The sequence below is a fragment of the Mytilus edulis genome, chromosome 13, assembly GCF_963676685.1.
Source record: "Mytilus edulis chromosome 13, xbMytEdul2.2, whole genome shotgun sequence".
NCBI classification, from domain to species: Eukaryota; Metazoa; Mollusca; class Bivalvia; order Mytilida; family Mytilidae; genus Mytilus; species Mytilus edulis.
This window is the reverse complement of record NC_092356.1, coordinates 41,596,806-41,612,993: the sequence shown is the minus strand read 5'-3', so window position 1 is coordinate 41,612,993 and position 16,188 is coordinate 41,596,806. Positions and strand designations below refer to the sequence as shown.

Below are 16,188 nucleotides of genomic sequence, written 5' to 3'. Positions count from 1 at the left end.
GTTTTGTGCCTAAGCCACAGCTTGACCGTGCCGTAAGTTCCAATACCTCAAGGTTCTCTTGAATAAAAAGCTACTTGAACTTAGTACTTGTGTTGAACACTTCAGCATTGTATATAGAAATCTATTCTAAATGGTAATGCATGAAACGTTCGAATATAAAATGTGCTTCATCTTGAACATTTATCCATTATAAATTTTTACATAACCTTTGTGGTAACTGTATAGTTTGTATTCTTTGCATAACTATCTCTCTCTATTAAAGGAGTGTTTCTGATATGGTATAGTTCCGAGTTTTAAAAAATGTAAATTGATTAGATTTCAAATTGATTAGAAGATCGCCCGAATGCTCGAGCCTTATGATAAGAACCAAATATTAACTTACTATAGTAGTTTGAACCTGGAACTATATAAGAGGGTGGTAATGGGAGTACCTTCATGACGAATAATGGTAACAATTCTTGCCAAATGACGTTAACGGTAATTTTTGGTGCATAACGGCGATAAAATATGCACCTTCTTTTAGACGATCAAAAAATCGTATGATTTTGACGAATCACGTTTATTTTTTTCCAAAAATAACGGTAACGATAATGCCCCTCGATAATCATTTGAGACATCTATAAGGATATTTTGACGAATCGCGGTAACATTGTAATCAATTTGACGCTAATGGTAGCCGAACATGGCCGTTTGACGCCTGAAGATAAAGGGCATTAATTACTACCCTCATATCATATGTCGATCAAGTTTTCCCTGATTTGTTTTAATTTTATATTCCATAGATCGATCTATTGATGTGTTTACAAACATCTAACGTGTGTCTAAGAATGTAGTGCATATAAAATTAATATGGTTGTGTCGAAATATTTCTAAAAAAATATTCAACTGGAAGAAAATATTCAATATGAAAATTCAAATTGAACCAAATTCAGTTATTCATATGTCCGGTAAGGATTTTAAAATTTATCAATCTCATGTTTTTAAATTTAAGCTATTTATACAGTTACTAAGGTAAACAAGTTATTTTTAGTCAGTTTACTCGTCATACATTTTAATAAAAGGTTATAAACTTATCATTTTTAGTTTCAAGTGTGCTGTCTTGTTTATAATTAAGAACTGATTTTATATGTGAGAAGTATGCAATTGAAATACTACATTGCATCTAATTCTTGGTTCTTTTTAAAAGTAAAAGGCCATTTCAATGTAAATTTTGTTTCCTTTGAACATAATTAGCCATGTTTAGCTGCGTTATATAAAGCCTTATGCATTTTCACATGTATTGACGAATGTATGGTCATAACTAGTAAATCTGTTGTTCTTCGTCATGTGTTTTGCAATTTTATTTTCTCTATTAAGATTTAGTTAAAACAAATGATAACAATTTGAAGGAGGTACTATTTGAATTGTTTATACATGCTAGAAATATCATCGCCGCACAACCGTCAACAGGCACTCGTCTCAGAAAATAAATTTCCTATATACCTTGTTATATAAAGGTATATATAGGGAAAAAAATTCTGAGACGAGTGCCTGTGCAACCGTCACCCAGAAGATGTTTCAGCATTGGATTTATCTATAGTCACCAACATATTTTGAAAGTAGCCTATTTTCGTAGTATAAAATCTAATTTTCGTAGTATAAAATCTAAAAAAACAAATCGCTTTAAGCGTCACACTAAAGTTATGTTTTTAGGGTTTGACTTATATTTATATTTTCGTATAGCCTTCTATGCTGCCGACATGTACATGTTAATTGTATTAGTAATGTTAAATATCAGAAAAATAACAGTTTAAAGTTCCAATCTTTTCCTAAAATGTTCTCTTTTCATTAATTTTACAGGCAGTTATAAAGAAGACTGTGATGGCACCATTACCATTACAAATCACGAAGATTATGATGTCAAATTTAAAGTGAGAACGACTCTGCCACATATTGTTAAAGTTAAGCCAATTTCTGAAGTTTTATCTGGAAATAGTTCAAGGAAAATCGATAGTAAGATAATAATATATACTTTCTAACGTCTTAAGGTTACTTTAACATGATCATTTATATCTATTAAGTTAAAATTAGATTTATCACTTAACTTTGGTAAAACTATTGTATTGAACCTTTAATAGCTATAAAATAGTCAGCTATAAAAGGTCCAGAAATGACAAATGTAAAAAAAATCAAACGAAAAAACGAATTTCCTGCTTTATGTAAAAAAAAAAACCAATAAAGGCAATACCTATATGATAAGAAGGAGATGTGGTAGGATTGTCTTTGAGATAAATTACGACCAAAATTCAAATGAAGTGGATGTAAGCAATTAATTTGTAGGAAACCGTGCGGCCTTCAACAATAGAAAAACCCATACCGTTTGTATAATAATTAAGATGGGGTGTAATTGCCAATGAGACACCTCTTTACTTTTCAACTTTCAACTTTTATTAACACTCTAGACAGTGTACACTGTAACAAGAGGCAGACAAGTAATACAAGTAATAATTACTAGAGACCAAATGACACAGAAACTTACAACTACAGGACACCGTTTGGGCTTCATCAATCAGCAAAGCCCATACTGCATGCATAGTCAACTATGAAAAGTCCCGAAATGACAAATGTAAGTAAAACAATTCAAATGAGAAAACTAACGACTGAATGTATATATGTTACAGTGAATTTGTAAAATCAGTGATTTTGTAAAATCACTGGTCTAATCAGTGATTTTGTAAAATCACTAACAGTTTCAGTGGTTTTGTAAAATCACTAACAGTTTCAGTGGTTTTGTAAAATCCCTGAAATTTTAGGGATTTTACAAAATCACTGAAAATAGAGCTAGAGATTTTGTAAAATCACTGATTTCAATTAAGTATAACTTGCTATTAGAAATGTGTTTTTCTTATTAAGATAATAATAGACTAATGATCACTAATGATTTTGAAATATATTTGTTTATTAAACACTATGAGCTAGAATTAGTGTATAATGCTAATGACTAAAAGTCATGTAAACGGATATTTTGACCACTGTTAATTTACTTATTTTTGCATGGCAAGTTTTGGTGACATCTACTGTTACATAATTGCCCTGCTTTTCAATGCATGTCTGTATCAAATCAACCTGTACTAGGAAAATTGAACTCTTTGCTTATCATAGACTTAACAATAATACCTTTACTGTAGCAGCTCTAAGTTTTTTAAGTTGGCATTCCTCTCAAAGTTTCTTGTAAAGTTCTAAAGCTTTGAATGAAACATTTATGTACTTTTGATACCATTTTGTCCCTACCACCATGACCTATTGATATGTGAATTTTCTGAACTATCCTGTACATGTCTTCAAGACATACATAATATCTCTAATACATCTTCATCTGATGAATAGCGCTTTTAACGATTTTTCAAAGCTCCAAATTGAAGAACTTCATACCTACATTTAATAAAATATTTACTTTATTTGGATTAAAAGAGTTGAGAAAGTTAAGAAATTGTGATACAATACATTTATCTGATATATGACCAAAGTAAGTAAAACTTTTTATTTTTGCTTGGTTAGAACTTTATAAACATGCAAGTACAAAACACAGTATTCTTATCTACATGTATATTTTCTGTTATCTTATTTCATTATTATTTTGTGAATATTAATGTTATTTTGTAGGTAAATTTATACATGTAATAATACAACACTTATTTGCTTTTTATCTATCAATTTTCATGCAGCAATAAGATGCTCTTGCTCTGATATGCATGTAATATTGCCACTGGATCACATATCCTAACCCACTCAATTTCTTATACCTTACATATGTGTTTTTCTTCTCTAATGACAGCAATCAACTTATGTTCCGTTTTTATATTTGATTTTAAAAATTTGATATAATTGGTTTTATTTTATACAGTAATTACAGAAAAGAACTATAATAAATAGTAACTTTCTTACAAAAAAAATGTAGTGATAAGACAATGTAAGAGCTTGTTTTGTCTTGAACTCTTCTTTCTGTGGCTCATTGACAACATGTTCCATAATTTCATCTTATTTTCCCCAGTTCTATATGTTGCACTTTAATTTTCCCTCAATTATTTGAAGTAACTTTTGTGTTTGTGTTTGCTTTTGATTTAAAGACCTCTGTGTCTGAGCCATTGTTCTACAGTATGTCAGTTGTATAGTGCATGAAAACTGCTCACTTGATATTAAAATAAAACCTCAAACATATTGAGTGTTACTGTAGTAGGCTTTTTTCACAGAAATACTTTAAAACTAGAGGCTCTAAAGAGCCTGTGTCGCTCACCTTGGTCTATGTGAATATTAAACAATGGACACAGATGGATTCATGACAAAATTGTGTTTTGGTGATGGTGATGTGTTTGTAGATCTTACTTTACTAAACATTCTTGCTGCTTACAATTATCTCTATCTATAACAGTACTTTCTGCGGAAAATGTTATTGAAAATCTTCAAATTTTAAGGAAATTGTTAAAAATTGACTATGAAGGGCAATAACTCCTTAGGGGGTCAATTGACTATTTTGGTCATACTGACTTATTTTTAGTTCTTACTTTGCTGTACATTATTGCTGTTGACAGTTTTTCTCTATCTATAATAATATTCAAGATAATAACAAAAAAAAAGCAAAATTTGCTTAATATTACCAATTCAGGGGCAGCAACCTAACAACCGATTATCCGATTCATCTGAAAATTCCAGGGCAGATAGATCGTGACCTGATCAACAATTTTACTTCCTGTCAGATTTGCTCTTAATGCTTTGGTTTTTGAGTTATAAGCCAAAAACTGCATTTTACCCCTATGTTCTATTTTCAGAGAAGAAGATTTTTGTAAAAGATTACTAAGATTTACGAAAAAATGGTTGACGTTACGCGCGATATTCGTACCTCATTGAAAATTCGGTGTAGTTGGCAAGATGCAAGTCCAAAATATATAATTTTGTGATATCATAGTCAATGCTATTGTACGTATTTTAAAAAGTAACAATTTTTAATATAAAAACGAAAAAAATAATTGTTGAAACTATGTTTTATGCTGCATGCGACAAGCTTCACTTAAAAAAAAACGGCGAATTTTAGGTTGTCCCGCGTAACATATTTCATTTATTGTAAACACTGAACTATGATTTTCGTCAAAACTATTTAATATTTTGTAAAACAGTTTTTTCCATTATTAAACAGAATGATTCCTTCAGTCTTTTATGCATTTTTTATGACGTTATGATGACGTCATAGAAAAAAACGCGTTCCATACTACAAGGGCAAATCTGTCCCACGGGAAAAAAAATTGGTATTTCAGTTTTGAGAAACAAAAAACATACATCTAAAATGAAAAAAAGTTTAGTTTTTGTATTTACTACATCAATATTAATTTGCTTAATTTTATGAATTTAAGGACAAATATCCTGAAAAATGATATATGATAATTTATGAGCGATTTTTCACTGGCTTACAACATTGTCGCATCACCATTTTTTGACGTAAAAACGAACTCAACTCAAATTAACGTCAATTGTTTGCTTATCACTGCTCTTATAATGTTAGAATTTAATGATTTTTTAAAATGTTATTTTTCTTAATTTTTCAAAAAACTAAAATACATCAATTTTCGATAAGTAGTTAAAAAGCACCGTCGATTTTGCGGAGTCTTACAAGAATGTCGCACTTGCTTAAAAACAACGTTTTAGTCGAATTTTTGGTTTGAACGTTACGAAATATCCTCGACGTTGTGTTACGCTTACATGTACGAACATCGCGCGTAACGTGGTTAAAAATTGACTATAAAGGGCAATAACTCCTTCAGGGGTCAACTGACCATTTTGGTCATGCTGACTTATTTGTAAATCTTACTTTGCTGAACATTATTGCTGTTTACAGTTTATCTCTATCTATAATAATATTCAAGATAATAACCAAAAACAGCAAAATTTCCTTAAAATTACCAATTCAGGGGCAGCAACCCAACAACAGGTTGTCCGATTCATCTGAAAATTTCAGGACAGATAGATCTTGACCTGATAAACACTTTTACCACATGTCAGATTTGCTCTAAATGCTTTGGTTTTTGAGTTATAAGCAAAAAAGTGCATTTTACCCATATGTTCTATTTTTAGCCATGGTGGCCATCTTGGTTGGTTGGCCGGGTCACGCCACACATTTTTTAAACTAGATATCCCAAAGATGATTGTGGCCAAGTTTGGATTAATTTGGCCCAGTAGTTTCAGAGGAGAAGATTTTTCTAAAAGATTACTAAGATTTACGAAAAATGGTTAAAAATTGACTATAAAGGGCAATAACTCCTAAAGGGGTCAACTGACCATTTTGGTCATGTTGACTTATTTGTAAATCTTACTTTGCTGAACATTATTGCTGTTTACAGTTTATCTCTATCTATAATAATATTCAAGATAATAGCCAAAACCAGCAAAAATTCCCTAAAATTACCAGTTCAGGGGCAGCAACCCAATAACGGGTTGTCGGATTCATCTGAAAATTTGAGCGCAGATAGATCTTGACCTGATAAACAACTTACCCCATGTCAGATTCGCTCTAAATGCTTTGGTTTTTGAGTTATAAGCAAAAAACTGCATTTTACCCCTATGTTCTATTTTTAGCCATGGCGGCCATCTTGGTTGGTTGGCCGGGTCACGCCACACATTTTTTAAACTAGATACCCCAATGATGATTGTGGCCAAGTTTGGTTTAATTTGGCCCAGTAGTTTCAGAGGAGAAGATTTTTGTAAAAGTTAACGACGACGGACGACGGACGACGACGACGACGGACGACGGACGCCAAGTGATGGGAAAAGCTCACTTGGCCCTTTGGGCCAGGTAAGCTAAAAATGAATAAACTTATTAACAAATTCCCTGAATTTAATCAGTGAATCTGTAAAAAAGATCTTAATTATTTCAGGGATTTTGTTACTAGTCAAAATCAGGAAAAAGCAAATATGTAAAAGACATGAACCAACGGCAACCAATGAACTAAAGGCTCCTGACTTGGTACAGGCACATAAGGAATGTGGCGGGGTAAAACATGTGTTTAAGCACTTTAATAACCCTTCCCCTAACCCGGTACAGTGGTTTAACAGTACAAAATATAAGATCAAACCATATAAATCAGTTGAAAAAGCCTTAACTCATCAAATGTATACAATTAGAAATACAATTAACAAAAACAAAGAGTGGGTGTGGCTGAGGGATGCATGTGGACGGGTACTTAGACATCCCAAAAGCAAAAAGACACTTAGTACAGACCTGAGAGTTCTGGCAGTAACTGGCAGCAAGTTCAAATCCAATAACAACCAATAAGCTAGATGTGTCAAAGCGACACGAATGGCTCCGTCTCAAAAAATTAAAAAACTGCAATTTCAATAACATATGTTGACACAAACATGATGGTTGTCCCACATATCAAAATTCAACTCACAATTTGAAGGCGTTTTGAAAAAAAAACCCGTATAACTGTGATTTTCAACAATTTATCCAAGTCCGAAGCCAGTAATTTCGGCAAAAATTAGAAAAGCGGAACGAAACTTAAACTTGATCTGTTACTCATCATGGTGAACTAACATACCAAATTTCAGCCCAATATCTGAAGGTGTTTAGAAAAAAAACTCTGTATAATGGTTTGTTGAGGAATGACAGAATGGCGGAATTACGGACAGGGGTAAAACTATATGGCACCGACAACTTCGCTGCGGAGCCATAAAAAATCATGTATCTAAGACTGATTTACATATGCATATATTTCTGAAATCATGTATATTTCAATTACAGTTCATTACCAAGGACAGAGAACTGATCAGCATTTAAAGTTCATGGTCCTTTATCTTTCACTTAAAGACATAGAAGACAACGAAAATGTGGTATGTCTATAAATTCCTCTTTCTATGATAGAAATGGTAATGCCTTTATAAATGGATACACTATGGCAAAAGGTTGGAAACAGTCATTAAGTAAATATGCAAAATACAGTTTTATCATCTTGAATTTACATGAACACTTACAATTTTTTTTAAGGGTGTTGGGGTTTGGCGGGAGATACATAGCCTCTTATAATATTCTAATAGCATCATAAATTGATAAATAAAGACGTGTTTTAACCGCCAAAGAGATATCAACCAAATATATATCCTTCATAAACGAAATGTAAGGATATAAACAACTACTCTACATGTTTCCGTATATTGTCCTCAACAATAAACAAAACACTACCTGCACAAACTATCAAAACGTGAACCCAAAAGAGAACACTAACGGCCTGTTTTACCTGATTTAAGGCGACCGAAGCAACAACCGGTTTTAATTCTAGTCAAACCTTATCAACTTATTATGTCCAATTTAAAACTTTGTATACGAAGACGTGAAATACGATTGTTTTATTTTCAGTTTGAAAAATATAAGGATGACGTAGATCAAAAAAGACTTTCAGCAGTTTTTGTTATTAAACATAATTTGGATGAGGAGGTACGTGGATAAACTTATTATTCTACCATTTATGTTTTAATTATCACTCAATAAATGAAGAAGTATTGCAAAACCTTATTTTTTATAACAACATATATCTTAGACGAAGAGGCAATGATAATAATCTTTATTTGTCATATAAGTAACATTATACTTGTTACATAAACAAAATTAACAACAACAATAAAATAACTGAGTTGAACACACACATATATCTATTATATTCAATGATCAATCGTCACAACTCGGCCGATTCCGTACCTCATCTAAGGAGAAGCGGAGTCACCCGAGGATTGCCGATTGATTCAACGATAGAACCATGTGTACAAAAAGACAGGCGACAGATACCAAAGGGAGATGCAAACCCATAAGCCGAAAACAAACTGACAATATCAAAGCAAAAGCGAAAAACGACAGTAAGGCAAACAACGGAACAAATAACCAACATAAAAAACTTAAGACTTAAGACTGAGCAATATATGAAACCCACCGAAAACCGGGGGTCGCGGATCTAAGGTGTTCTTCAAAAGTAATCAGATTCTGCTGTACATGTTACACGTATTTTAAAATATAATTACAACACATGACGTCACTGATACTGCTTTTTAGCATGACATAGCTGAATGTGTATCTGAACAGGACACAAAGAGAAATCAATTTGGAAGTCTATCACCTAGTATATGTACTTCAAGTTGAGGTTAAAGTTTTATGCTTTTGATATCTAGTATTTAATTGAAGGTTTTACATAGATAGGCTTGTTTCGTGTTAGTCCAGTTTTTCACTCTTGCAGCCAAGCTATTCTTCCTGCAGAAATTGTTTTAATGATATGATTTATTTCGTTTTAGTTCCTTTCACCTATGGCTCGTAGCCACCAATCTACAGATGCAGATGTTAAAGATTTTGGTGGCAATATTCGAAAGAAAGTCCCGTGGTTAAAGAAGAAGTAAACGAAACACCTACGAACAATGCTGAGATAATCGTTTTTCGTCCGTTGATTAGTATATCTAAATGACAAGGGTGTGAAACTTGAAATGTGACAATATATAAATGAATAGGGCAATTTTTATTGCATCACTATGACCGCGAGGGCATTCCAATATATTGTTGCCAAATAGATTTGACTTTCGTTTTTGACTGGTAACGATCGTATAAATACGCTGACAGAATCGAGTGCAAATTAACTTTCCTTGTCGCTTTTTATTAATTCATTTCTTCAATGAATACTCATAAAAATATTTTTTTAGAACATAAATTAATAAAATGATTTTTGTTTGTCCTTAAGTAAAAAATCATTAACATCTGTGCACACGTACAGAAAAATTGTGTAATCATAATGACATGCTAAAGAATATCCCAAGAACGCTGTGCGGGAAAATATGAATTTAAAGAATCGAAGTATTACAGAAAAGGGTCCACTATGAACTTACACTGCAATATTACTAGAATAAAATTTTTAAAATGGATGAAAATTATAAATACATTACAAATATTATTATAATGTGTGTATCACTACAATATATTAGTTATAACAGTGAGGATGAATCCCCTGTCATTTATATATTTATCATCCACGCACGAGCTTGTCTCAGAAAAGAATATGTATCTGTACATTAACCTCACTTTCAGGTATATATATATGTATTTTTTTACACAAGTGCTAGTGACCTTCCACGAGAACTTGCGGTCATCCGATGTTCAGTACTTCTGTACTTTGATTTTATTAAAGTATGGCAATGAAAATACAACTTTTTCTCATTTCAGTTTGTATTTGTACACTAACATTTACAGGCTTATGTCGCTTTGACTACCGCAGATAATTGATATATGTTTCCGATTGCCTTTCGTTCAAATTATGTTTACTGTTGTGTACGGCAGATATCTGTGTGGTGTTCCGCTAGCAATTGCAAAACAATAAATTTTGTAACCGTTTTCGGCAGATTTTGATCTGTCTTGACTTGCATCTGCACTACCTTTGGCCGGTAATTTCATGAAAGGTAGCTGTTTTTAAATTCCAACTGGTATATGTATGGCAGTCTTAAAATTCTAGGTAGTTAACCAATGTTCAATAGGCCATCAGACAAGGTATAAATTCATTAATTAACAGATGACAAAAGAGTAAAGGGAATCGAAATCACACGAGCTCCAAATGTAGTAGGACTTGTTTCACTGAAAGAGTAATCACATCCTTCTTTGTATGAAACATCAATCACTTTATTATTATTAAACATTTTCATCTCAGCTTGGTCTTTTCCACATGCAATTGTCTCGATTTATCATAAATTAAGTTACCAAATGTTCTGCAGTTTTCTCAGAAATGATGTTTATGCTTCAACAGTTTAAAAGTGATTAAATCAATTAATTACTGTTGATAAAAAGTTACAAACTTTGCAAAATGATGGGCATAATATTAATACTGACACACGAGTTATCTTTCTTGTTGGAACACACTGCTCACGATTTTAAAGAAACGGTAAAATAAATTGAGAATTCTCGTCAATGGTTGTTGTGTCTCTTTGTGTATTTCCTTTAAGGAACTAATTTAACTGTCAATCTTCTAGGTGCGGACAAACAATGGCTTTCGATACGATTTGTCTACTGTTACAAGCCGTATTGAAAACTTTTCAGCGTCATTAAAGGCTGCTGTATCATTTGTGGGGATTTTTATGTTTCCACAGCATGTAACAACATAAATTTAAACAAAATACTTAACTTCTAAAGAAACAACAGAAAAAGCAGATTTATGTTACAAACTTTATATTTGTTTTCCTATCAATGTTCATAAATGTTCATTAATGAAACTAACTGCCAACCCGAAAAAATGAAATAACAAAAGTATCGAACTCCGAGGAAAGTATATCGATAAACGAAATAAAATGGCCAAATCAAAAACCCAAAAACACTAGACGAATGGAAAACAACTGTCATATTCTGTGTGTGTTACATTTTAACGTTGCGTCGTTTGTTTTCTCTTATTTTTGAGTGTACATTTACATTGCGATAAGACGTGTCACGGTACTTGTCTATCCCAAGTTCATGTATTTGGTTTTGATGTTGTGTTTGTTATTCTCGTGGGATTTTGTCTGATGCTTGGTCCGTTTCTGTGTGTGTTACATTGTATTGTTGTGTCGTTGTTCTCCTCTTGTATTTGATGCGTTTCCCTCGGTTTTAGTTCGTTACCCCGATTTTGTTTTTTGTCCATGGATTTATGAGTTTGAACAGCGGTATACTACTGTTGCCTTTATTCATATAACCGAGTTGTATTGGTGACTGCTAGTGAGGAACAACTAGCTTTGAATGCTATTGCACATATTGTAAAAAGACAATCAGCTGTTTGGTAATTTAAAGTGATTGATAGATATCGTCTGTGTACCGAGAACGTGATACAACACATAATTATAGTGTAGAAATGCTTTTTTTAGTATGTCGTAATGACCATACGATCATGGAAATGTCGCAGTGTTGCATGTACCAGCTGTAACACTGCACATAGAACAGAAAAGAAACACGAAGTTTATTGTTCGTCACCAAATCATAGAAAACTTGCAATTCTATTTCAAGGTAGCAGAAAAGATTTCTCAGAACATGTGTAAAAGTAAAATCACAAAAATACTGAACTTCAAAAAGGAAAGTCCCTAATCAAATGGCAATATCAAAAGCTCAAATACATATAACGAGAGGATAAAAGTTAAACCTGGTTTAATAACTAGCTAGACCTATCACTTGTAAGTCAGTCGCATCAAATTCCATTATATTGCCAACGATGTGTGAACAAAACAAACAGACATAATCGGTAAAAATGTCAAAAAAGAGGTACATCAGTCAACATTGTGTCACATTCTTAATCACTATAAAAATAAACAAATATGTAAAAAAAAAAAAGAAGCACATTAAGGCATATAGACAAACCACAACTTATTTAAAGTTACATTAAAGCTCATATTATATTGTATTCAAATTGTATGTCTGTGTTTGCTATTACTTTATTTGTGAATTTCGGGTCATCAATGTTCTTCATCTTTGTTTGGCTTTCTTTACTTTTTTACCTAAGCGTCACTGATGAGTCTTATGTAGACGAAACACGCGTCTGGCGTATTAAGTACAGCTATTTGTAAGATCCAGGCAGGGGGTGATTCATGTATGTCTCAGAACTGCTTTATTCTTTTATATAATAGGCAGCTAGGATTGAAATAAAGTTTGCAAGCTTTTTTTAAAAATTTTGTTGAACGGTTGCTATGGAAACATGCAGCCATTTTTTTGAGGAATTTATGATGAAATCAGGCATGAAAATTGGAAAATGTCTACTTTTTGGTTGCAGCAATTTTATGATAATGACAATTTCAAGAAAAAAAATAATTTCAACATATAATAATGCATTATTTGAAGTATATATTTTGATGTTGAGGTTGTGAAATTTTTTTTTGATATTAGGCAAAAATGGTATTGAAAAAGGTGCAAAAACCTGCATTTTGACATTTTCTGAAAATAGCTCTTTAAATCAAGAAAAAATGACATTGAGCAGACAAGTTCATTATAAACTATGATTGCATCTTAAAGTTCATACATTGAATTATTAAAAACAAGAAAAAAACGTCTGGGTTTTTTTGATATTTTTTGTTACCATGGCAACAAAAATTGGTAAAATTCATAAAAATGACAAAAGACAATACTTGTTCATTATCAAAATTTTTGCTATTTTTTTTATATTAATGTAATTTAACAGACAATAAAACTTATGATGTGTTTGAAAATGATAAAAAAAATATATAAGGTTTAATTTAAGTGACTGAAAGACCATAGCAACCAAAAAAAAAGCCCTAGCAACCGGTCTGAAATTGCTGAATTAATTCAGAATCAGCATCAAATACATGGTTTTCTAGGTATTGGATGCATATAAATAATGGAGTTTGAATAATATACTCAACAGTAAGATAGTTAATTTACACATGTTACACTTGATCTGCTTTTGGTTACCATGGGAACAAAAAAGTTCAGATTTGATACAAACCATTTTGTAATATCTGTTTTGCAGCCCTGTAAATGGACTTCTTTCAACCATAATCAACAAAAATCATATTTCTCTATATTTACAACTCATATCTCTTGATTTCATGAACGGGTCATTTGTTTATTGTGATAACAAAGTATGGCATAGAAATTTTAGATGGAGAGACAGATTTAATAATGTAGGCCTGCTGAATTTGGTGCATGGTTTCCTCAAAAATTTGTATTCCTGGATTTTTCTCAATATCTCAAAATTCAAATTTTATTTTGGTCTAGAATCGTAAAAGAAAACGGTACGTCTAAACACTGCTAAGGACTCCTTAGTGCACTAAAGACCTATACAATGCCAATAAGGACTAAAAGGAGTGCTGTTATATATATTATTTTTACATATTATGGTAGAGATAGATATTTGATGCAAAAAAAATCAAATTTTATAGAAAAATAATCATAAATAAATAAGATATTCAACATTATTCAAACGATTCATTCCTCCTATTCCCACTTTTTTTTATAAATCTGCTAAGAAAAGTTAAAATTTCATGTGGGAATAGGAGGAAAACTCAAGTTATGCAAACAAAGGATTATACTTAATCAACTTTTAATTGGCCAATGTTTTTTGGGATAGGAAATAGGTTATTTTTGTATATGTTTGAATTTTGTGTTTTTAATTCAAATAAAAATGAAAGAAATGGAATAAAATTGAGATTTGAAATTCTGAATAAGTGAAAGAGACAAAAACGTGACCATATAGCATAAAACAATCGAAATAAAGAAATGTAGCAAATTATCTAATTTATAACACAAATTCAAAAGTAAGGTCACGCAAGCATTATAATATGAAACAAACAATACAAGTAAACAACACTTAAGCAAATCACACATTGTAGCACACACATCAGAAGTCCACCGTATATTAGTCTATTAAAGTTTATAAATCTATTCAATGTGAATAAGGTGGGTGGCTGCATCGCCAAACTGTACTGTTGTTACTTCTTGGTGGGGCATTAATGCTGCATAGTGAATCATGGTTGAGGCCTAGCAGATTTACCTGTACTTTTTAAAAGAAAATATAGTTGATACACTGTTCAGTGGCGGATCAAGTCATTTTAAAAAAGGGGGGTGTCCCAACCCAGAGTAAAAAGGAGGGTTCCAACTATGTGCTTCCATTCAAATGCATTGATCGTCCAAAAAAAGGGGGGTTTTCAACCCCGGAACCCCCCCTTTTTTCCCCTGGATCCGCCACTGAACAGTGTATCAACTATATTTTCTTTTAAAAAGTACAGGTAAATCTTAGGTGAATTTTTAATTAACCGTGCATTTTTATGAATTTTTAATTAACCGTGAATTTTGATGAATTTTTAATTAACCTTGCATTTTGATTGTTATAAAACCAATTTATAATTAATCAAACCATCTATTGAAGGAATAGTGATTTTTAAAAGTGTGAATTAGGAGGAATACAACATTTAGACACGTGCCCGTTTTTCTTTGATATGCCGAAAAAATCAATGAACCGATTGACATGTGCCAAATAACATAACAACAGTTACTGATTAAATAATCATGATCTTTTTATTTAAGTAATTTTTTTTCAACTAGTTTGATATCTGTTTACAAAGCCTTCATATGGTACTATGTGGTATATGCTTTACTTACTGTTGAAGGCCGTAGGGTGACTTATGGTTATTTATTTCTGTTTCAATTCGTTTCTTGTGAATATTTGTCTCATATCATAAGTTTCAACCATGTCCGTCAGTACTTTAGTCGTCACGAAGTTGGTTTCCATTTTCTAATTTTAGTTTGCCTCAACCAAATGTTATGAAACATATACATAATGCTTATTACCACAAAACAGATTGATTGATTGTTGGTTGCTTAACGTCAAGTGGCAAATATTTCATGCATATTCAGGACGAAAACAAGTTCACAATAAATACTATAGGTTGATACAATAGAGGCCATATAGGATGATGGTCGGGGAAATTTGGACTGCCACTGGAAAATGAGGGTATATTGGATTAAAGGACAGAAATGTTGCCTTGCAACAGGCCACCTACGGACCCCTCAAAGAGTTGTTGCAAGAATTTTTAACGTGCAAAGAGCGTGGCACTCTCTTTATACGAGGCATCGGATTTAACGTCCCCCTTCTGACCGGACGTGACTGCGAATTTGATACATCCCGCACAGCCAAACGGACGCCCCACTTCGGCAAGCGTTTTACTGCCGGTCGGAAGAAGACCAAGTGACCATATTTCTATACTCCAGTCACCCTTGGGGGGACCACAAAACAGAGATCAATTTGAATTTAGTTGGCGTCACTTTAACTGTTCCCGAGTTATGCCCGTTTTGTGTTACTTTTCTTTGTTTCATACTTTAGTACTTTAGTCGTCACAAAGTTGGTTTCCATTTTCTAATTTTAGTTTGCCTCAACCAAATGTTATGAAAGATGTATACACAATACAATGCTTATTACCACAAAACAGAGATTAAGTTTGAATTTAGTTGGTGTCACTTTAACTGTTCCCGAGTTATGCCCGTTTTGCGTTACTTTTCTTTGTTTGATACTTTAAATAATTGTTAAAACCGAGAACCAGATCAGTTTCACTGGCGGATCCTGGGGGACAGCCCCCTTTCGTAAGAAAAAATTGGTTGATTATATCGGGAATCACTGAAGTGTGACTGGAGACCCCCTCCCTTTACACAGAGTTCTGGATATGCCACCGAGT

General features: G+C 32.4%; 1 protein-coding gene across 1 annotated transcript; it reads left to right on the top strand.

The window, feature by feature from the left end:
- The first annotated feature begins 770 nt into the window (after positions 1-770).
- LOC139500869 (uncharacterized) lies at positions 771-10,198 on the top strand. Its single transcript, XM_071289762.1, has 5 exons — positions 771-947; positions 1,840-1,992; positions 7,769-7,857; positions 8,381-8,458; positions 9,304-10,198. The coding sequence occupies exons 1-5, from the start codon at positions 905-907 to the stop codon at positions 9,403-9,405; spliced, it is 465 nt and encodes a 154-aa protein (XP_071145863.1). The 5' UTR covers positions 771-904; the 3' UTR covers positions 9,406-10,198.
- The last annotated feature ends 5,990 nt before the right edge of the window (positions 10,199-16,188 follow it).